Genomic DNA, 22,908 nt, shown 5'->3' on the forward strand with positions numbered 1-22,908 from the left:
TGAACATTATCAACACTATCAACTCTTTTGCCCTCGATTCAAAGTCCACATTCTCAAAAAGACACGACCTCTTTTACTGGCAACTCTCTTCTTGATCTGAAACTATACACGTCTATTTGTACCCGTACACCCACCAAGTCAAACCAATACTTCGCTCATTAAAGTCCGTCGTCGCCATTGAACTGAGGACAGTTGATTTGCATGAACTGGAAGAATGCTGAGTCGATTTGAGTTTGTTTATCCAGCACGTACCCGAGTGTTAGCTGTACCTGTTAACAACTGTTCCAAGTCCAACTTTGATAAATATGTTTCGTTATTGAGATCTGCAAACCCGGAGGTCAGACTCTTGGAGGTCCCGCCTATGCCAGAATTGAGACATTTCAATCCGCAGCCTTACCCCAATGGTAGAGTGTTGTACGATATAGTAACAAGCACCAATGACTTGAATATTTTGCAGTTGCATAACTTTGAACCTTTCAGGAAGGAGTTCATAGTTGTTGCCATAGGAACATATGAAGCACATGTTGATACTGAAGATATTGCTCATACGCTCAATGCCTCATTCCCCAATGCAATAGTACACAATGTCATACTATTTGATACTCCATTGGATGTCATTAAAGCCAAAGTCATCCCAAGTGACCATTCTCCAAAGACTTCATTCTATCATCATGATCTGGAAGTAGTCACTGGTGGCTTGGACTCGATTTTGGTGGAAATCACCAGAAATTACCTCCACAGCTTGGATAACTACGTGAACTCGTTTACAATAGTTACCTTGAGATCTCCTGTTTCTGAGGGGAAAGTATTGGTGAAAACAATCCATAAAAATAGTAATACTAACCAAAAACGATTCAGTTCCGGGAATTTTATATCTTCACTGATTGAAACTAAAATGAAATTACAGCATGTTGGTAGGAAGAATAAAGTCATGGGTAATTTCTATCTTCTAGCAGGGAAATATACTGACGCCATGAATGAGTTTTCAGAGGCAATACTAGCTTTGAAAAAATGTGAAGATTATCTTTGGCTTGGAAGTGCTCTTGAAGGTATGCTTATAACAATTGCTTTACTTCAATATATTGGAGCTAACTTTCAAATGCCAGTACTTGCATTAACAGCTGCATTACAAATTTCATCTAAAAAATTACAATCCCTTGCGTCCTTAGACACCACCTCCACCACAAGAAGCTCAATGGATTCAATAAGATCTGCGCTATCATCAAGTAACAGCACGCCTCAGGTCAACATTCCTAATTCAATCACACCCCGAAATTCATTAGCCAGTCAACGTAACAGTATTAATGGTGGTGAATTGAATGATGTCTTATTCCCGGAGTTGTTCAAATTGGTCCATAATAAAATACTAAAAAGTTATCATTTGAGTACTTCTGATTTCGAAAATTGCATACCTGATGTTATACTTGCAGAGTACATTTTAAGAGCAACCAAGTTTATGATTCAAATTCGTCGTTTGGGGACCGAAGTGACAAAATCATTAACAAATCTTGTTAATACACCACAACAAGAAGAATCATCAAAATTTTATTCAAGAGAAGAAATACTAAGAGAATTGGATAATGTGTACCTTATTCAACTTACTGAAATCGATTTTGTTGAGCAATGTAACATTTATTGTGTTTTGGCCTCTATATATTTTGAATTGAAGGCCCACAGGAAACAGTCATTCATTTTAAGAACCCTTATTGTCAGCCTATCGAGGAAATTAAAGGAAAAGCCTGACAGTATTTCAGAGAGCATTAAACAAATGTCAAGAGAAGGTGGTGGTAATGATGTTTCTAGCATATATTCTTTGTTTGAAATGCTATTTGAAGCATACAAGGTTACTTCAAAACCGGAAGAGAACATTAAAGATGCTTATTTGAATCTGCAAGGTAATTGGATATCGTTACAGATACTGCTTTTACGGTTATGTATGAATGTTGCAGAAATCATGAAGGATTATCCCTTTTTGCTTAAGGTATGCTCAGTGCTATTAACAAGGTATACTCATTGCTTACCGCCTAATGATCAAATTCGACTAAAAGAAATGATAGACTACAGTGTTTTCGTATCAAGAAGAAACAGTATCGAATTGCACACTCCATATTGGGACCCATTCATTGTTAGAGATGCTAGACTAAGTATCACAAGAAGTAAAAATGAGCTTTTACCCTTTGATGAATATGAAGTACAAGATACTCCTCTCGAAGGAAAGACAAAAGCAGGTGTGTTTGATCCTTACACGAAAGCCAAACCTCAAGTAGTGGAAGACTTACTTATTGTTAATGAAGTTTATCAATTGGTTCTAACTTTACAAAACCCCTTCGCTTTTAAAATTGAGATCAATGAATTGAAGATTGTTTCTGAGATTGAAGATGAAATTCAAACCCTTCAACATTTGACAAGACCTGTTGTTGAGTCTAATAGCATAGTATCCTCCAAGCTGATGACCAAACAACAGAAAACTGTCCCCAGTGTTGGCATTCAAAATTATAAAAGGCCTTCGAATTCCTCTTCAAGCTTGAATGGTGGAGGTAGTATTAATAATGTTTCTGCTTCACCAGCCAATATTTCTCCATTACTTCAATCAACTCATGCTGTTACAGAAGATCCTTCTTCGCTTGTGAAACACCATCCAACAAATCTTATCATTGCTCCCAATTCAATACAACAATTTCTAGTCCTGTTTAAGAGTTTAGCAACTGGGGAAATCATCATTAAAGGATTTGAAATAGGTTTGAGTAATTGTAGGGCTCAATTCTTTAATATTGTTGAAAGTGAATTTCCTTCTGTTTTAATGAAAGTCAAGGATTTACGTCTATCTGAGTCTAAACCATCTACTACAGGTTCTCCATTGTCTAATATTATATCCAATTTGGAGAATAATAATATTAAAAATCGGGTTTTAACAAAGACAATTACCATAAATGTTCTTCCACCTCAGCCAACACTTGTATTGGATAGTATTCTGATTACCAATGGATGGCTCATGCTTCTTGAAGGAGAACGGGTGACGTTCAGTATTTCATTGGTTAACAAATCTGATGTCTTGATTAATTATTTGTCATTTTCATTTTGGGATTCAACAATTGAACCATTGAGTAAGAAGCTCAACCAAGGCTATCAGACCCTAACACCAGCAGAGATGTATGAAATTGAATGGTTTTTATTAAAATCCAAACCATTCAGTATTGTGAACAAGGACGAGGTTGCCAATAAATTCAAAACCATCCCACCACATGAAAAGATAACTATTGAATATGAAATATTTTGCAAGAGAGGAATAAAAGAACTGAAGATAATTTTAGATTATTCTCACAGAGTTGCTTCTGATACCATGAAGAGTTATGTTAAGCAATTTTACATTCCAATCGGAATTAGTATCATGCCAACGTTAGAGATCATTGGGTTCCATTTACTACCACTTTTCTCCAATACTTTACGAGATGCTATGCAGCAACAACAATCTGAAGGTATTTTACATACAGATAACCTTTGCAAACTTTTGAAATTCATTGATGGCATTCAAGGTTCCAAAACAGAAGATATTTATGAATATTGCCTTTTGGTATTTGATTTAAGAAACAATTGGAATCTGAAGTTGCACTGTGAGATTGGATATAAATCGACAGGATTTCAGATCAATGAAGAAGTGGAAGCTGGCATCACCACCAGATACTTTTTACCGATTAAAAGAATCCAACACAATGAAGTCAATTTAACAGATGCTATACCATCTTTGAGAAACAAGCAATTTATCAAGAACTATTCCATCTCTGAAGCAGAAGACAAGAGTATGCGGAGACTTTTCTGGTTAAGAGAAGAGTTGCTAAACAATTTAACCGGTTCGTGGGCCTCCAATGCCATCAAGGGACCCGGAACTCGCTATGGAGATATTCAGTTCCGGTCTATACGATTGACGGAACCAATGCTCGACATATTATTACTACCGGAGATTCAAATGACAAGCACTATCGAGACAGAAGATGGTACTGAATGTGAACAACTGGATGGGAAATATCAGTTGACAACTGAACAGTTTTATATTTTGAGAACTAAGATCCACAATGGAGGTAAACGAGACATTGATGGGATCTTTCGTCACGTTCCGTTTTTGAAGAACGGTTCCCCGGCCCGGAATCAATTAAGCATAGATCGTCGCATACTATTCAATGGAGTGATGCAACAACACTTGGGACAAATGATAAGACCCAACCAGACAATAGAGTTACAATTGAGCTTTACCATATTAGAGATTGGAATCTATGAGTGGGGAATGGTTTTAGATCTTTTAAATGGTGAGACCCAAGAACAGGTGGTGGGACTCGAACCCATTACAATAAGTGCGGTATAGTATACTATATTCATACATATGGATACATACCATACATATGTGGGTACCACCTATTTGTTTATATATATATATATATATATATATATATATATAATAGTCTATATACAAGAATGTTGTTCCCTCACTTTCTTGGGGGCTCTAACTTAAATGGCAATGGCTGAGCACCTTCTGATTCCAACTGCTTTATGTACCTGTCTCTTCTTATATCTTGGTATCTTTTCTGTTGAAAGTATTCAAACCAGGAAGCCACACACTTGTTCTTAAAATCTTCTCGTAAGCTTCCACATTGCAGTGATACTTTGGATTCTTCCTTTGGATCTAAGGAATTGTCAATGTCATTTGCGGTTAAACAGTCAAAGAACAAGTCTCTGGATTCCCAACATATTTTACGTGCCGACTTATTGGGCGGCATATCGTTTGTTTCATTCTTGGAAAAGAACCCCATAGTGTCTGTGTGTCTGACTGACTGACTGACTGACTCACTCACGGTATGGCATTACTCTGGCATTACGCCTAACGGTAAATCACTTGTAGATTTTCGGTCGGTGCTACCGTGTTGCATTAGCACTACTTGATCTTCTTTCTCACTTTCCCCCACATCTCATATACAGTATCGACAGTAATGCCACAGGGCCATGTCAGAAGCTCATCGGACCCCATTATCAATTTCGCCTTACGGTTTTTCTACTTGAAGAGTTACCGGGGTTACTGGCATATATAACGTATATGAATCTCCCTAGTAACAAAAGTATCAATATACAAATACTGTTAAATACCTGTTAACTATCTGATATGAATACTGAAATACCTTTACCACCATCATCATCATCATCAGCAGCAGCAGCAGAAGGTCGGGTTACAATGACAGTCGAAGGCACAGATAACCAAATCTATAAAATCAAATATACCCGTTCACATAGTGTGTCTAGTGCTAGTGCCTTTAGTATTACAGGGGGAGAAGGTGAAGGACTTTCACACGCCCTTCCTAACATCAAGGTATTAGGTACTGGGGGTACTATAGCCTCTAAAGGAGCTTCGTCTCATCAAACAGCCGGTTATGAAGTTGATTTGACCATTGAAGATCTTATTCAACTGATTCCTGATCTTTCAACTACTTGTAACTTACAATATGAACAAGTTATGAACTTGGATCTGAAGGAAATGGGTGATGAAGAAGTTCTTTCACTTTATCATAAGATAGTGGAGGATTTACCTCATTATGATGGGTTTGTCATAACCCACGGAACTGACACCATGGAAGAGACAGCCTTCTTTCTTCAAATGACTATTAATACTTATAAACCAATAGTATTGTGTGGATCCATGAGACCTTCCACTGCGATTTCTTCTGATGGTCCCATGAACTTGTATCAAGCCATAGCCATCGCTGCTTCTCAACAAAGCAGAAATAGAGGTGTTTTGGTGGCTTTGAACGATAGAATAGGATCTGGGTTTTATATCACCAAATCCAATGCTAACTCCTTAGACACCTTCAAGAGTAATGGTCAAGGATATGTTGGTAATTTTGTTAACAATGAAATCCACTACTATTGGCCTGCTTCTAAGCCATTAGGGGTGATGTACTTCAATTTGGAGTCAGTCCAAGCTCCTATCCAAACTTTACCCAAGGTTTGTATTATTTATGCTCACCAGGGGTTTGACAACGAATTAATAGATGTCTTGGTAACCCAATTCAATGCCAAGGGGATGGTATTGGCTACTATGGGTGCTGGGTCCATGAATCAAACTACCAACGAAAGATTGTATCACGTGACCAAAAATAATAAGATTCCAATCATCTATTCTAAAAGATCAATGGACGGTATGGTACCTACTGGTTCATTACCAAAGATCCAAGGGTTTGATAATGCCATTGCTAGCGGCTATTTGAATCCGCAGAAATCAAGAATCTTGCTACAATTATGTTTGCTTAATGGGTATTCTGTGTCTGAGATCAAGGGCATATTTCAAGGTGTATACGGTGGATAAAAACACACTAATACAATTGCAAATATTCATACATTAACACTATACATATATAATTAATATGTAACGGAGTAATAACAATAAGCCTGGACTTTACTATCATCAAGGGTCCACGCTAAAACAGAGAAATAAAAATATCAAAAATTATATTAACTATCAAGATCCATACGCTTTTTGAACTTTGTCTTTGCAAGATTCCAAAATCTTCTTTCTTTGTAACTTTTGAGCTGATGTCACAAATCCATTTTGAGGTGTCCATTCTTCATCCAACAAAACAACATTTTGAAGCAATTCAATACCCTTCAATCCTTGAGCTTTACCTGTAGCCAACAAAGATTTGTTGAATGCCTTGACAACATTTGGATCGTCAACCAAATGGGCCATATCTTTGTTATCAAGTTCTTCAAGGGAGAAAACCTTTTCTTCAGCCAAGTATGTCTTCATATGCTTTTCATTGGGTAAAACAACAGCAATTGGCTTAACCTTGGTTTGATCAGCATAAACCATCAAGTTCAACACATTAGGATTGGATCTATAAATAGATTCCAACTTCTCCAACGCAATATATTCACCATTCAATGTCTTAACCAAATTCTTCTTTCTATCAATGATCTTTAATGCACCATTGGCAGTCCATTCACCAATATCACCAGTCTTAAACCAACCATCTTCATATGCTTCGGATGTTTCCTTTTCATTCTTGTAATAATGAGATGCAATACATTTACCCTTTAACCAAACTTCACCTTGATTGTTCTTTGCATAGTATCCTGCATCAGCAACATCAACTAACTTGGCAGTAATGGCACCAGTTAAAGTACCAGCAACATCATATTCAAAGTGTGATAATTCAACAACTGTAGCGTTGGCAGCAGTTTCAGTTAAACCATAACCCAATAACATAGGAGCAATAAGAAGTGAAATGAATTCCTGTGCATCATGGGAGATTGGAGAACCACCATTCAAAAGAATACGAATTTCACCACCAGTAGCAGCCTTAACCTTTTTAAAGATTGGATCAAATATTCCACTGCCAGGGATATGGTACTTCCACATAGACAGTTTGGCAGCAACACAAGAGTGGAAGATCTTCTGGGTAAGAGTAGGTAAATCTTTAACTTTGGCAAGAACTCCCTTTCTAACTGCTTCCCAAACAGCAGCCACACCAACCATTACAGTGGGTTTGAATTCAACCATATCAGATTTACAATTCTTAATCAGGGCATCGGTCAAAGTTTTCACAGTAGCATAACCCAAACAACTACCCCACCAGAAGGACATTAATTCAAAAGCCATTTCAAAAATATGAGCCAAAGGTAAGAATGCAATAACTCTGTCACCCTTCTTGACAACATTTCTACCAGCTACACATGAAACACCACCAACAGAAGCAACAACATTAGCGTTAGTTAAAACAACACCCTTTGGCTCACCAGTAGAACCAGAAGTGTACATAATACAGGATAAATCTTCTGGCTTAGATGTTTGTAATGGAATATCAGGGTTAGCTTTACCCAATTCAATTAATTCATCATAAGAATAAAAGCTAATATCTGGACGAATTTTCTTGATATCATCAATGGCCTTTTGGGCATTACTATAATAAGTACCATTCATACGCTTATCTTGAGGATCAACAGTATCAAAATATATGACAATCTTGACATTTTCAGCTTTCTTTAAGGGGTTGATTAAAGAGCTCAACAACCCATTGTCGGTGAAAATGGCATTAGATCCAGTTTGGACAAGAGAATGAATCAAACCAGATTCACCCAAAGTGTCATAAGCGGTAACAATTGGGATATTCTGGAATGATGCAGCCAAATATGATTGCATCCACTTGTGGGAAGTTTGAGCGTAAATATGTAACTTATCCACTTGATTAGGTTTCAAACCAACTTTAATCAAACCCCTGGAATAGGCTTCAACAGTTTGCAAAACTTCAGCAAATGTTTGATATTTATAGTTTGAATATTCATAAAACTGCCACACCTTGTCAACTTTTACATGTGCGCCATCAACGACTTTAGTGACTTGCTTAGTTTCTTCATGAATATCAATTAAAGTTCTCCAACCCATACATTTGAGGTTGGAAAACCGGCCAACGCATTCTTCAAAAAACTCTCTAATGGTGGTAGCCTTACTGTCCAAGGGTCTTTCAACAGCACCATTCTTTTGGGACGCCTTTCTTCTTGGCGCGGTTTCACCGGTTTTGGCTTCGCCAACAGGAACAGTTAATTGTACAGTCATAATTGATGCTTTACAAGGTCCAATTGATCAAAGAAAAAGAACACGGATTGTATATGTTTTTAACTTCCGCCACCCAACTGGGAAGGAAGTACGTATGTGTAACTATGCGGCAAAATATGCAGACCAGCCTTTTGTGTTTTCGGGAGGAAAGGCTAAAGCTAAGACTGACAATAATACTTAGGATAAAGGTAGTATTATTAATGTAGTGTTAGTAGTATGACTGATAGTAAAACGATATCAGTAATATGACCAATTATATAAGAAACACCTATCTTCAAGTGTGCTCTGCTTTTTTTGGTTGGTTGGTCTCACGTTGCAATGCTACGCTATGCTATTTCCAAGCCACCAAACACGGAACAACAAATTAATTACCCAAAAATTTTTAGGGAGTCAGTACAAGAAAACCAATGATAGTAGCACGTCCAATTGAGTCCAAAAACAATAATGGAATTGAAGGTTGAACAAAGTTGTGAATTGGCTTACTGAATAAACTCTGTTTTTATGATTGAGCTATGTTTAGTTCAATTCAGTACTTGATTAGTTCGAACTGTACTAAATTGTAGTATGCTCCGTAACAATAATGTGTGAGATACCACTCCTTATATACGGTAGGTGGTTTGCTCCAAAGGAGGGGAGAAAGTAGAGGAGAACCCCCCTGTAGTTGTACAAATTAGGGAGTTAAAAATGTGCATTTGTTTCTTGTCACTTTATCTGGATGGCACAAAAGTGAGGGGGGAGACAGCTAATTCTGTCTATTGCTGTTTCTGGCGTTGTGATTTTCTGTTTATACAGATTGGGTAGTTTGTTCAGCTTTAAAACAATTGTTGGGGATAGAGCTTGACAGGCTGATAATGCCGAGGAGGAGGTCTCTGATGTTATAGTTTATATATCATGTCACTGCTTCCCTTCAACACCAATTGTAATGGTATGGTGTTAGTGGTTTGGTTTGGTCAAAGAAGTTTCTTGGAAATCTACTAATGCGGGGGAACCACTTAGCAAGCTGTAGACGTGCAGTACTGGTAATTTAGTATTGACATTATTATTATCGTCATTTTCATGATGATCATCATCATATTGCTAGAATTGTGCTTGGCTACGTAAAAGGTAAGAATAGATGAGAATGACTTGAGTAGGATAGAGTAATTTGTATGGTACGGTGGTTTTTCTTACCATAATCATTATGTATGGTTACGTAAACGTTTCTATTTCTATTCTTTGCAACCTTCATTGGTTACATGCAAAAGTTTTGTCGGCTATTACAATAGGCTCAAAAATCCATTGCAAGCGTTAGGATATCTGTGGACGCACCCAAAAATCGGCTTCAAATACATGATGTTTTGTCTCCCTACAAATGTGAGTTGGGTACTTACAGCCCATCAGTGGCGAGAATTTAATTGAAACCCAACTGTTTGAAATGAATTTAGTATTTAGTGTGATATATTGTAAAGGCCACCGACTTTTGTTGGGTATCATCGTAAGCGAATTACGCATTGACTATACTGAACCGAGGTCAGTTTTGTGTTTCGTGACGAAGATCTTCTGACAAACCATCTTGGTCTCTTGCACGTTTGTACATTATTCAACAAACGGCTGATGCAAAGCATACACCTGCATAAATGGGTCAAAAACACCACTGAAGTTTAGTTGCTTATACTTCATGCTTCATAGACTTGACCTGTGGAGGGTTCTTTAGTGTTAACTACGACCTACGAATTTGGTATAAAGACCTTGACACCATTACCTATAAAATGGATCATGATAAGAATGAGTAGTTAAAAAATCGTATGTCTGTGTCTTTATTGTATTGAAAACCAGTTAATTATTGCTTCCTTGTCCGACTCCAACGTACATATATGTCACGAGAATGCTCGTATTTTTCAACACGACAACATTTTATTTTGTGCTGTATTGAACAGTACATATTTGCACCAAAAGTGGTACGGTCATATCAACCCCATTTCACTGAGCTTAATGTCACTTGCACTGTTGATGTTGTCCAGTTTGACAATAAAATTATTCTTTGTTTGGACGTGAGTATGCCACAACCCAATATATAAAATACATTAGGTAAAAAGTTCCTTGTGCAATTTGAGATAAAGTTCTTGAATATTCCTATTGTCAAACGAGCTTATGGCTATGTATTCAATTGTATTCCTTCAGTATTATTTCATATTAATTTTCTACATATTTGATCTTATCGTATTATAAAAGCAAGAAATTCGTAGATTACCATTAACTAATGTGATACTAAAATGAAACATACGTAGCTCTACTACATTCTGTTCTAGTCATCAAAGATTACACATTCTGAAACGAAGATCTTTTTTAGTGAGTTGACCCACCAGTTTTAGCCAACCTCAAGTATCTTTTGGCTGTCATTCTTCTGAAATCTTTACCCCATTTTAGGAAGAAGATAAACGAACCGTTTATGATAATACTAATCATGAACAACAACCAAGTCAATTGACTTAATCCACATGCAATCAACCAGTGTTCAAACCCGAATGTAAAGCCACAACCAATACAGTTACGGATGAATAGCATCAATACAAATGCGTCACTAGCCATCTTAGGATAACAGTCAATAGCGTATGTCAATGTAATTGAACCAGTAGCACTCATAGAAAAACCTAAGAATCCTTTACCGATAATTACCGGGATTGCCCAGTGGACACCATTATTGATACCCAACCCGTAAGCAAGAATACCAGCAGCGTTGATTAATGTTGGAATAATCATGGCCCATAATCTGAATTCTGGTTCAAAAACACCTTTGTTTCTCTCTGACAAACGAATAATCAAGTAATCAGAGAATTTACCCCCATAAAGCATACCAAAGGTAGCACCAATAAAAGCTGCCACACCAGTAGTACCAACCATGTCTGGAGCAAAGTTATATGGTGGGGCACCAAACAAAGTAGCTTGTGTTGTAGTTAATAATGAAAGCCATGCAATTTGAGCACCATAGACCAAAGCACCGTAAATAATACCTGGGAAGTAGCAAACAAATGGTCTCAAGAATATAACCAACCAAGAACGTTCATCATTGTACGTTATTTCATAAGGTTTCAACTTTTCCATGTAAGTACGAGGTGCAATAGTTGGATCCACTTCTCCCATGTTTTCAATATCTTGAGATAAAGAAACGTTATCAGTTTCAGCACTATATTGTTTCTCCGATTCTTCTGGTAATGCACCACTGACATGGGACTGGATTTGAGAAAGAATATTATCTTCAAGGTTGTCATTCTTCGTGTATCTCAGTCTACTGAACAAAGTTTCACGCATACAGAAGATTTGAACAATAAATGTGACCCCAATAATGATTATTTGAGTCCAATAGGTCCATCTCCAGCTATGCTTTTCAACAATAAAACCAGCAGCTGTAGGGCCCAAGAAAGAACCAGCATAAAGGGCCAATAAAACGTAACCCAAATACGTAGCAGTTTCATGTTTGAAGAAGGTATCAGTAACACTGATTTCTACCAAAGAATCAACAGGTGCTGCTGAATATCCGCTTAAAATACCGTAAGCATAAAGATAAGCTATTGATTTTGCGCTTCCACCAACAGCCAAAGCCACTAAAGAAATGACGGAACATATCAAGTAGACGAAACGTCTACCCAATTTCATTGCAGTTGGTTGTAACGTAATCACGCCAATACCTAGGAAAGCATAAAGCAATCCCACCATGTTGTTCAATTTAACAATAGTATACCCTTCTTCTGATATCCAAACTCCATATAACGAACCGAAAAAGGCCACACTAACAGCCAACATGAAAGCCCAGAACCATACAAGCAAAAATTGTAAGTTCTTTTTAGTTTTTGACCATCTAAGAGGGTCATTGGGGTTAGAAGTTGGTTGAGGTACAAGAATAATATTATGTTTAGAGCCTGTTTCCTTCTTGACATGAAGGAAACCCTCTATATCAACCAAATGAACGGTACCAGGGACGATATCAGCCTCTGTCATATTGTTCAAAATAAATATATGTTGTGTAATCTGTAAAGCTTGTTGTAGTAGGTACAAGTCGTTTTACTTGATCAAATTAGAAATTATATGAAATCTAATAAACTTTTGTAGAGGATCATGATGGTTTTTATACCTTATCAACACAGTGCCCCACATATTGAATTAGTTATCGCCTACGATCGATACTTTATTTTTCAACTTCCCGCTTACAGGTGATCACAAAATGGCTATGAATGGGTGAGCTATCTGCTTACAGCTGACTGAATAATCTACACTACTATGTTCTGTAGAACTAATAGTGGAACATAATGCAATTACCACTTTGAGAATCATCCGCACCCTTTGTTTAATTCCGCCCATTGAGCCAATGCATTACCCAACGTAATCCCGCTTTCAGATCCTCAGACGTTCATACTATAATGCGTGGCAAAACTACAGCTACGGAAGATATAGACATCTACAGCTCAACTATCGGAGAGAGGTGAGACGTGAGAACAAAAAACGTGTAGGGATGGAAAGGAGCTTTTCTAAACCTTAAGGAAAGTTTTTCCAGCCGTTTATGGTGTACAATTTGCTCCACACAAGATGACGTGACCGGGAACTTATGGTAAAACAGTTACGATGAAGATCTAATGATTTTTGTTCTGAAACTGTTTCTACTATTAGAGTGATCCTCAATTGCGCGGTTATATTGTTAGTTAGGATTCCTGGTCATACACTAAAAACTAACATATTACCACAAGACGACGATGGCAGGTACCTTCCCCGCAATAGTAGAACAGTAATCCAATGGTCACAGCCAAACAGGTAATTCGAACCACATCTGAGTACGTAAAGTAACACCGTTTTCCTTTGAAATCAAAGCAATTAGGGTTATTTCGAATGTGCTTGCTGTCTCCTCTAACCAGTATCAGAGATGGGGTTGACTGTTGTCGGGCCTACTGCCAAAAGAGGTAATCCGGAAATAAGATAATGATTCGAGACGAGCAAACAAACTAATAGTTACTTCTATACTTAATCGCACAATGTGAACTATGTTTATCTTTGTTATAAGTTAGATCAACTTCTATTGCTGAAATGTGGAGAGATAAATACTATCAATTTAGCTTTGTGCTTTCCAAAGTCCCGTATTTTCTATCACTACCAAATGGTTATTATTTGTCCCTAAATCAGACCTTTGAACGAATCCACTTAATTCATATCCTTAAGCTGCATTTTGATCTCTTCTGGTTGCACTGTTGCAGTCTCTTTTGCATTCGAATAATCGTTCAACAGTTTTTGTAATAGCTCTTATCAACCCCAGGATTGACAAGAAAGCGCACTTGTCTTAATTAGGCAATTCTTTAACTTACAAAGCGGACTGTTTCCTTTTCGAGAAATTGTGTGTAGTACAAAAGCAGCTTATCACCACCATCACATACAGTCTACATTATTAAATATGTGAATCTGGTTGACGAATTAATTAATATAGTCATCTAAAAAGCATAATCAAGTATAAGTAATCCGCTTAGTCGATTATGTAGATCTCTATCGCGGTAATATTGTTCCAGATAAGAAACATTGGTGAATATATACGCCAAAATTAAAATATGAATTAAAAGGGAATAACTAACAGAAACATTTTAACCTACTCAAAGTAATCTTTCTTCGAATCTTAAATCGTTGTTAACTGGTAATCCTACCAATAATCTCAACAAGTTCTCAATAGCAAGTCTTTGTTTGTTCAACCCATTGATAGGTTGGAATCCAGGCTTGGCCAATGGAGCCTTCAACCAGTATGACAATAATGTCAAGACAGCATAGAAGTTTTCATATTTATCGTCAGAATCCAGTTCCTTCTTGTATGTAATTCTTTGGAAGAATTCGGTCATCACAACCAAATCAATGATTAATGGTGTGGCCAATAAAGAGTCTTCACAGACGTTATGAATACTGATCTTATTGTGGCCACCCAACATCAATTCGGAGTAGTATTCATCCATTGCTACCTTGGAATCCTTAACAGCATTCAAATACTTAATGACAATGCAATGGTCAATAGTCTTACCCTTCTTGTCATTATACAAGATTTTATTACTGTCAATAATGTCATCAACAACAGATTGCTTGGAGATTTCCTTGGATTTGAATTGTAAAGGTGATGACAAGTTATAACCATCATTATTACCCAAATGGTTATATGAAGCAATAGAAATTGGTCTGATACCAGCATCGACCAAAAATTGAGCCAAAACAGACTTCATCTTAGTTTGACCAGATTTAAAGTCATCACCACCAATGAATGATTGGTGCTTTTCAGCCAATTCCAAAACACCTGGAACAAAGGTGTTTTGTGGAGAACCATTGATGAAAGGAACCTTTTCTAAAATACATGCAACGGCAAAGACAGTAGATGGAGCAATTTCAGCATGGTTGTTCTTAATGGATTGGACTACGTTGTCAGCAGTGTCGTTAACACCAGCAACAACATCAGCGTATCTTTCAGTGTTGGCAGTCCACAATACGATAACCTTATCCAACTTGTTGGCAGTCTTGAATTCGTTGATATCCTTTCTGATTTGTTCAACATCAGCCCATTTTCTGTCAGTAACTACTTCACCCTTAGAGTCAACGTTGATAACGTTATCAGCTCTTTCCTTTTGGTTCATTGCTATGAAATCGGGGTAGTAGACAGACTTCAATGGAGTTTTCCCTTCCAAGTATGGACGCAATTTCTTTTGTAAATCAACGTCTAAAACTTGAGCTCTCTTCATAGCCTTATCAGCAGGGACACTGGAAATATCCCAACCACCAACAACAAAGTCGTTAGGGCTGACAAAAGGTAAGACGGAATTGAAAGGAGCATAGACATCGTTCCCAGAAGCATCAACACCCAACTTAATAGTAGAAGATTGAGTAACAGAACCATAGTAGTTTGGCTCAACAACACCTTCTTTGTTTTCAAAAGAGATGTTGTGTTTGTTAGCCAAAACAGCAGCTTGAAGGGTAGTACCGTTGTTACCACCTAAACCGACCAACATAAGACCTAACTTAGGAACCTTCAAGTCAACCTTGAATTCATAGTCCACACTGGTAGGGGTGACTTGAAGAGAACCAGTAGCAGCATCAGTAGAGACAATAGAGTTTTCGTATTTGAACTTGGTGTATAAAGCACCGTCCCTTTCGGTAGCCTTGTCAGAGTTGAACTTAATTTTAGAAGCCATGATTGTATGAGAAGATTGAATGAAGAATAAAGAAAAGAAAAACTAAAGTAGACTTTTGAAGAAAAATGGAAATATTGTCTGCTATTTATGCTACTTGGACTTGAGTTCAAAAATAGGGGAAGTGGGCCACCCTTAGGTTTATTTCCCACGGTATTGGTGGATGTTATAGTACTAACACAAACTACTACCCGCCGAAATTTCGCCGGAATACAAAATTGTCCTATTGTTTCTGAACCAAATATACAGGTTTACCCCTAAACCTTTGTTTCCTATGAAGCAATCACATGTGAATGAGAGATTTAGTTGCTCTCTTGATCAGCTCCAGATTTATAGTGGACATCTGAAGTTCTTGAATGAACATATAATTGCTATCTAATAACTACGAGTGCCCGCCCCTAATTAGATAGCAATTGGGTATATAACTTAGAACTACGTTAGTATTCAACTTAGTATACTTTCGTCGAGCGATTGATCTACTTAACACTGCCTCGTGCAACGCTAAGCATTTGTTGGGGAAATACTATTTGTACACAAAGGAATCGTGTTTACCACGAAGCAGTTGTTCTTGCTTTGTGTTATAAGAACTATAAGAACTGATCCTATGTTCGATTAGTTTCTCTGCTGAGCTGTGTTGAATATTGCCGAGTAGCATTTCATTTCCAATCCAGGGTCGTCATGGAAATCAGTTTCAAGTTGTTTGTACCCAAATATACCCAAAGGAGGGGGTTAAGTTATGGGTGTTGATGATGTTGGGAAGCGAGAACAATAGAGTATATGTACCCTGTATAGGTTATTGGGCACTGTACAGTAGTTTTGTTAGTTATGGACAGCAGGTGTATTTCGGCGAGAATTGTAGCACAAACTCGACTTGCCTGCCTAATTGGGTAATAAGATTTGATCCCAGATCACCTACTGGTTGAGCCTTGAACTGTGTAAAAACCGCAACCTGTGACGGTGTGGAGACTGCTGTATCAGCGGTGAAGTAAAGGGGAGAGAAGGGGTTGTTCACAAAAATTGAACTCCAAATGGTAATTTCACTTTAAACAAACCATGACAAACTTCCTGTTATGAGAATATGAAATGTTGATAAGTATCAGAGTATGATAGTATGACAGTACAGTTGATATTGAATATTTCTTGCGTGTTAGTAAGGTGAGTTAATTTATTAAGAGAAATTTAGTTTATATTCTAAAGAAACATATTTCTACAAAAATGTAGTGTAATATGTGGTTGGAGTCTTAGCTTCTTTTGTATACACCGTAAACTTTCATCTTATTTTGAGGGCCCAATGTGGTCTACTGGGGCAAATGGAGCTCTATTCTAATCATTATTTATGACAATAATAACGATATGTTTAAAACCGTTAGTGAAACATACGGAATAATAATGAAAATAGATGAATTAGTAACATCAGAATTAGTAACAGTAGGCAATCAAACTGAATATGCTGTATTAACAATGATAACTTGATTAACATTAATATTATCTGTTATAGGGGCTATATCAATAACTAAATATGTTACAATTTATAGAATTATTAAAAATGCTTCCATCAGTATTATTAAGTATAGCATTTTTAATAGTAGCAGAACGTAAAACATTAGGTTATATGCAACGTAGAGTTGGACCCAATGATAGGTCTTGTTCCTGGGGATTCTGTTCTATTTTATAGCTTTATTGAGAACAGGCATTCTCATGTAGGTGGTGAACTTCGCAGCTAGCCCTACTGCCTGACTGTAATAAACGTGAACAGGCCATTTCCCTGTCCTCTACAATTCTAGGGCATAATACTTCTTTCTCAACGAAGAAAATATCCCATGGGGTTGATCTGGCACTCTTCGTGGTTTGGTTTGAGTTTTGGTGATTCCCTAATTACCTTTCAATTCGTGTCATAGGCACCTCTGCTACTTCCTCTAAAGCCTCGCAGGCAAATACAGGCAACATCCCACATCCTGGAGTTTACTCATGGCTTTTTGTATAATTCGAATGAAGTTTATAGTCTTCCTATCGAATATTTAAATCTTTGAAAAAACATGAACTTCCTTTTATTGAAAGCCCATATATAAAAACTGTAGTCCTCCTCTATGTAAGAAACGAAATGAATATGCATATGGCCGATTTTGCAATAAACAAAAGTTCGTACTGATTTCTTACTTTTTAAACGACAACTCATTACCTAATTAAAAGAAACTACATTGACTTCGTGTTGAAACCAGACAAAATTGCTTTGTCACGTGCCACATCACATGTATTAATACTAGTCCTCCAGTTTCATCGTGGTGCATTTTCACTTCGTCCCCGTCAGAGAGAGATTGTGTTACGAAATATGCATCCGCTCTTCTTGTAAGAACAATCAATAACATGACCAGTTGAGGAAAGACGTACCAGCTTTTTGAATGTTCGCCAGACCAACAATAGGAGATTTTTTTCAAATTTCTTTCTTAAAGAGTAAAACTTCAACAGTACCAGCCTCCATCTTATAGACAACAATGGGTCGAGGCCAAAAAATTCAATGATGTCAGTTAAAATATAACTTCTTTACCACAAACTTCAAAATGAATGACTCAGTAAAGAACAAAATCTGACATGTGTAGGAATTTGATTGTACATCGATTGTAAAGAATACTACACAAGGTGGTGCTATTACTTGAACTTTCAATGGCCCCAAATTATGACCAGATTGTTAAACTATAACTAAAAGTATAAACAGGACCGAAGAAAAAAGTACAACACAATTATGCTGTACACAAGCCTATTTCAAACATTGCAAATTAGTAGTGAGTGTTGGGTGGTAGCATGTTGAGTTTCGTCATGCGAATGCATTCATATTGTTGCCATTTGTAAATTGAATGTTTGTACTAAATGTTTGTATTAAAGTTGTTGTCAATAGTACGATAGCATCTTGGCTGGACCTTCCTTTCACCGTCAACCATCATAAACAAAACACGAGGAGTGGTGGTACGCGAAAGAGCAAATCGTGTAGAGAGTCAAGAAAAAGGTACTTACCGTCGAGTAAACAGCTTATTCACATTTTGCTCACTAAGGTTCCGATGTTACACACAATAAAGCGATTAACAATGGGTGATGGTCTGCGAGATAGATAACATCAGGTTGCATAGATGGAGAATCTCGTTGTAATAATTTTAGAGGGTGTACGTCAAATTACTAGGTTGGGGTGCGACTACCAGCCATTTGCAAATTTAACATTTTATTTTCTCTACACTTGATGTCTCGGGGTGCTACCGCACAAATTCAAAAGTCGATATTGCCTGACGAGCTATACTTTATCCGGGGGTGAAAGAATAAGTCGACTAACAATATGTTGACTAACATAATATCGACTAATGAACATAATCCGTCTACTAATTATTGGGAAAGCAGACCCTCCCCTCTAAGAAAATATTACATATGTTGATTACATGGCCCTTGGTCTGCCAAAACTGTACGAGGACCCCTTTAATAATAGTAAGTTGTATGTCCATAGTCTAACTTTCGAGACCAAAAGTTCAGTGGGCTTAATCTGCGCATAAACTTACCACCATTTGGTTTAAAACTGAGAAGCCACCTTAAAGCTGCTCACTTTTGAACCCCTTACAACTGTAGATCATATTTTGTTGACCATGAAACGGAATGTATTGACGGTTGTAGAGAAAGACATCAATTGAAACATTCCGATCGAATTACCAGATCGCAAATCAAGGTTCTCAACCCATCCCATTAATGTAGCATGGTGAACAAAACATCCTATATAGGAAATGGGTTCTCTGTGTAGAATAGGTGCTCCACCATTCAATCCAATGTTTCGTGTCGCCCTAACCTTAGTATGATGACTCCTGTAAAGCTTGTTATACTATCACGAAATTGTATCCCTTCGCATCCCTTCGCACGATTATCCTGTTAAGGAATCTTACCAGATTCAGGTTGTAGTTGGAACGACAAAATAACAGATCGCGCATTTTAGTGATGAACTACATTTATTGTGTTCGGGAATAGATGCTCTAATTGCTGGCTGGTGTTCCTTCCCCCTTTAGGAAACTTATTAAAAGGTTGCAGCGAACATGGTGTGTGTTATTGTTACCAGATGGGCTTATCCACAGCGGTAGTAACACGAACAATAGAAACAGGAATGCAGTCAGGGCTAAAGCGGAGTCTCAAGGACGTGTGCCGGCCACAACTAACTAGAGATCTCTTGCCTAAAAAAGAATATGTGCCGAGATGAATGGGTGCCAAATGGTACAATGATAAGCATTGGCTGCAATTTGAAGACAAATACTAACAAAATTATAGACACGCCGTGAATAATTAAGAATAGTGCCCATTTTCCTATGTTGGAATATAAAGTAGAATGAATGCCCCTCCTCTTTTGAGCTTTACTTTGATTATTTAATATTTAATACTTCAAGCTTTTCCATTAAACTAATTTCTCTTCCTACACCCTTCCATTCCTTTGCCTTTTTTATACCTCCACTTGCTGCCTATTACAGCCTTAACTAATTCCTATATATACCCTTTGATACCCCCGTTGAATTATTTAACTGTCTGTATTAGCAAACTTTCATCAAAAGATGTACTCACGTTCCTTACTTATTTTATTCGCAGTTTCTTTAATCTCCAAACTCGCATTGGCCTTTGATGCCTCAGCAAGCTCCAATGTTGCCGTTTATTGGGGTCAAAATAGTGGAGGTGGACAAGAAAGGTTAAGAGATTACTGTGACTCCTCATCTGTGGATATTGTGCTTGTCTCGTTCATGACCGCTTTTCCTTCAGTTGCACTTAATTTCGCTAACCAATGTGGAGACACCTTTTCCAGTGGTCTTTTACATTGTCCAGCCATTGGCTCTGATATTACTTATTGTCAGTCTATGGGTAAGAAAGTTTTACTTTCCCTTGGTGGTGCTTCAGGTGCTTATGGGTTCCAAAGCGATTCAGAAGCTGAAACTTTTGCTGGTACCTTATGGAATATGTTTGGTGCTGGAAGTGGAACTGAAGAAAGACCATTTGATAATGCCATAGTCGATGGATTTGACTTGGATATCGAAAATAATAATCCTATCGGATATGCTGCATTAGTGACAAAATTGAGACAATATTTTGCAACTGATTCAAGCAAACAATATTACATTTCAGCTGCTCCTCAATGTCCTTATCCTGATGCTAGTGTTGGTGATGCCATGGCTAAATCCGATATTGATTTTGCTTTCATCCAATTCTATAACAATTATTGCAATTTGGGTCCTAATTTCAATTGGAAAACTTGGCTCAATTATGCTACTTCAGTTTCTCCAAACCCCAACATTAAGTTGTATTTGGGATTACCTGCTGCCTCGAATTCTGCTGGAACTGGTTATGCTTCCGCTTCAACGGTTGAACAATACTTAGATTTAATCAAAGATAGCCCTCAATTTGGTGGTATTTCTTTATGGGATGCGTCTTCTGGCTGGGCTAATACTGACTCCCTGGGTACTACCTTTGTTGAACAAATGAAGAACCTTTTGATTGATTCAAGTTCACCAGCTTTGACATCTTCCAAAATATCAAGAACTTCATCTACCAGTACAACATCAAGTACTTCATCTACCAGTACAACATCAAGTACTTCAGCTACCAGTACACCATTGCTTGCTTTGAGTACTTCCTCTACCAGCTCAACTTCAAGTACTTTATCCACTTTAACTACCAACACATTTAGTAGTTCCAAGAGCTCTACGGCTCCAATTATCATCAGTCCCAGTTCCAGCGCTTCCACCTCTGCTACTAGTTTTGCAGCAGCTTCCAGTACCTTCAGTCCAAGCTCCAGTGCTTCAGCAACCTCAACTGCAGCTTCTTCCAGTTCAGTAAGTACTCTTTTGCCTTGGTTTACAGCTAAATCATCTACTACTTCCGATATTGTTGACGCTCTAAGTCTGTCTGAAGTCGCAACATCATCATCACCAAGTTTAGCAGTCTCTTCACCTGTTTCATCAACTGAGGCTCAGCTCGAGTCAGAAACAACAGTTGAAGTTTCTTCTGCGCTCACATCTGCTGAAGTTTCTTCCGCAGTTCCCTCATTTACATCTGCTGCTTTAGCCACTACTGATCTGGAGTTGGAAGTTACTCTCTCATCAAAGACAACTCCAGTATCTGATCTTGGAGTAGTAGACTCTACTTCATCAACCAGACCAAGAAGAGTCGTGACATGGGCCTTCACTGAAACTGTTACTGCCACTTCTTGGGTCACAATTCCCTCTACAACACAATACTCTACCACTACTATTCATTCAGTTCCAGGATTTTTCCAGTGGTTTTTCTAGTTAAGACACTTCACTCCTTTGCTTCTTATGCATATGATACCCTCGTTAATTAAATGATTGCTTTACATTATGATTTTATTTGTTTGTTTGCTTAGTTTTTTATTTGTATAGATCACTTTAATCCTAATAAATATGGTCTCCTTTCATATTCTATCAATTATACTACGCCCAAGAAATCGTTGTAAATGAAGTGTGAGATCCAAGCCCTCCAAAAGAGCTTGTGCTCGATGATTTAAGTAAAAGGATTCCAATATTCCTCCTTTATAATGCTCTAGCTCATAAATCTTGCTTGGATTCTCACAAGTCAAAGACGTGAATCTAAGATGGATCAACGGAACAGGATAAGTATCAAATGCCAGGTAACCTTGTTTGGTTAATACTTGAGGTGATATTAGAAACATAAAATTGTTCACTTGATGAGAACTATTAGGAACATGATAATTATAAATACCCATGATTTCCCTTATGGTAGCTGGTCGTATTTTCAGATGGGTATTTTTACATTGAGCCATGAAATTAACATCATGACTTAAATCCAGACCCAAAAGGGTAGTCGAAGCCGCTAGCTTATTCTTTGAATGTGACCTTGTATCAATGTACTCTTTAAGATAACTCTCTATGTTCCATTTCCCCACTATATCAACACCCTTATCGCCTGCTCCACCAGTTCTTACAGGTCTCTCGCAATAAAGCCATTCTGTTAGCATCCACATTGAGGACAACTCATAGAGAGTGCCTTTGAATGTCGTGGAAGACAACGACGCTCCTCTTGTGCCACATGCTCTTAGATATTGCTGACACTGTTGGGATGCACTGCCCAATGACATTTATATAGGTCTACTGGTGT

The 22,908-nt window shown here is 37.6% G+C and overlaps 6 protein-coding genes across 6 annotated transcripts; 3 read left to right on the plus strand and 3 right to left on the minus strand.

The window, feature by feature from the left end:
* Positions 1 to 214: 214 nt before the first annotated feature.
* KQ657_002683 (uncharacterized protein) lies at positions 215 to 4,357 on the plus strand (the record flags this gene model as incomplete). The annotated part of the gene is made up of 1 exon (XM_043193437.1): positions 215 to 4,357. One exon carries the CDS (start codon positions 215 to 217, stop codon positions 4,355 to 4,357), a length of 4,143 nt encoding a protein of 1,380 aa, XP_043047446.1.
* A 110-nt stretch (positions 4,358 to 4,467) lies between these two features.
* On the plus strand, positions 4,468 to 6,346 carry KQ657_002684 (asparaginase; the record flags this gene model as incomplete). Its single annotated transcript, XM_043193438.1, has 3 exons — positions 4,468 to 4,472; positions 4,969 to 4,976; positions 5,193 to 6,346. The coding sequence occupies 3 exons, from the start codon at positions 4,468 to 4,470 to the stop codon at positions 6,344 to 6,346; spliced, it is 1,167 nt and encodes a 388-aa protein (XP_043047447.1).
* A 153-nt stretch (positions 6,347 to 6,499) lies between these two features.
* FAA4 (long-chain fatty acid-CoA ligase) lies at positions 6,500 to 8,593 on the minus strand (the record flags this gene model as incomplete). The annotated part of the gene is made up of 1 exon (XM_043193439.1): positions 6,500 to 8,593. One exon carries the CDS (start codon positions 8,591 to 8,593, stop codon positions 6,500 to 6,502), a length of 2,094 nt encoding a protein of 697 aa, XP_043047448.1.
* A 2,325-nt stretch (positions 8,594 to 10,918) lies between these two features.
* Positions 10,919 to 12,568, minus strand: KQ657_002686 (uncharacterized protein; the record flags this gene model as incomplete). The annotated part of the gene is made up of 1 exon (XM_043193440.1): positions 10,919 to 12,568. The coding sequence occupies one exon, from the start codon at positions 12,566 to 12,568 to the stop codon at positions 10,919 to 10,921; it is 1,650 nt and encodes a 549-aa protein (XP_043047449.1).
* Positions 12,569 to 14,199: 1,631 nt separating this feature from the next.
* INO1 (inositol-3-phosphate synthase) lies at positions 14,200 to 15,771 on the minus strand (the record flags this gene model as incomplete). The annotated part of the gene is made up of 1 exon (XM_043193441.1): positions 14,200 to 15,771. The coding sequence occupies one exon, from the start codon at positions 15,769 to 15,771 to the stop codon at positions 14,200 to 14,202; it is 1,572 nt and encodes a 523-aa protein (XP_043047450.1).
* Positions 15,772 to 19,829: 4,058 nt separating this feature from the next.
* Positions 19,830 to 22,061, plus strand: CHT3 (Cht3p; the record flags this gene model as incomplete). Its single annotated transcript, XM_043193442.1, has 3 exons — positions 19,830 to 19,834; positions 20,059 to 20,065; positions 20,337 to 22,061. The coding sequence occupies 3 exons, from the start codon at positions 19,830 to 19,832 to the stop codon at positions 22,059 to 22,061; spliced, it is 1,737 nt and encodes a 578-aa protein (XP_043047451.1).
* Between the last annotated feature and the right edge of the window lie 847 nt (positions 22,062 to 22,908).

This window comes from Scheffersomyces spartinae (genome assembly GCF_019049425.1).
Source record: "Scheffersomyces spartinae strain ARV_011 chromosome Unknown scaffold_22, whole genome shotgun sequence".
NCBI lineage: Eukaryota > Fungi > Ascomycota > Pichiomycetes > Serinales > Debaryomycetaceae > Lizanozyma > Lizanozyma spartinae.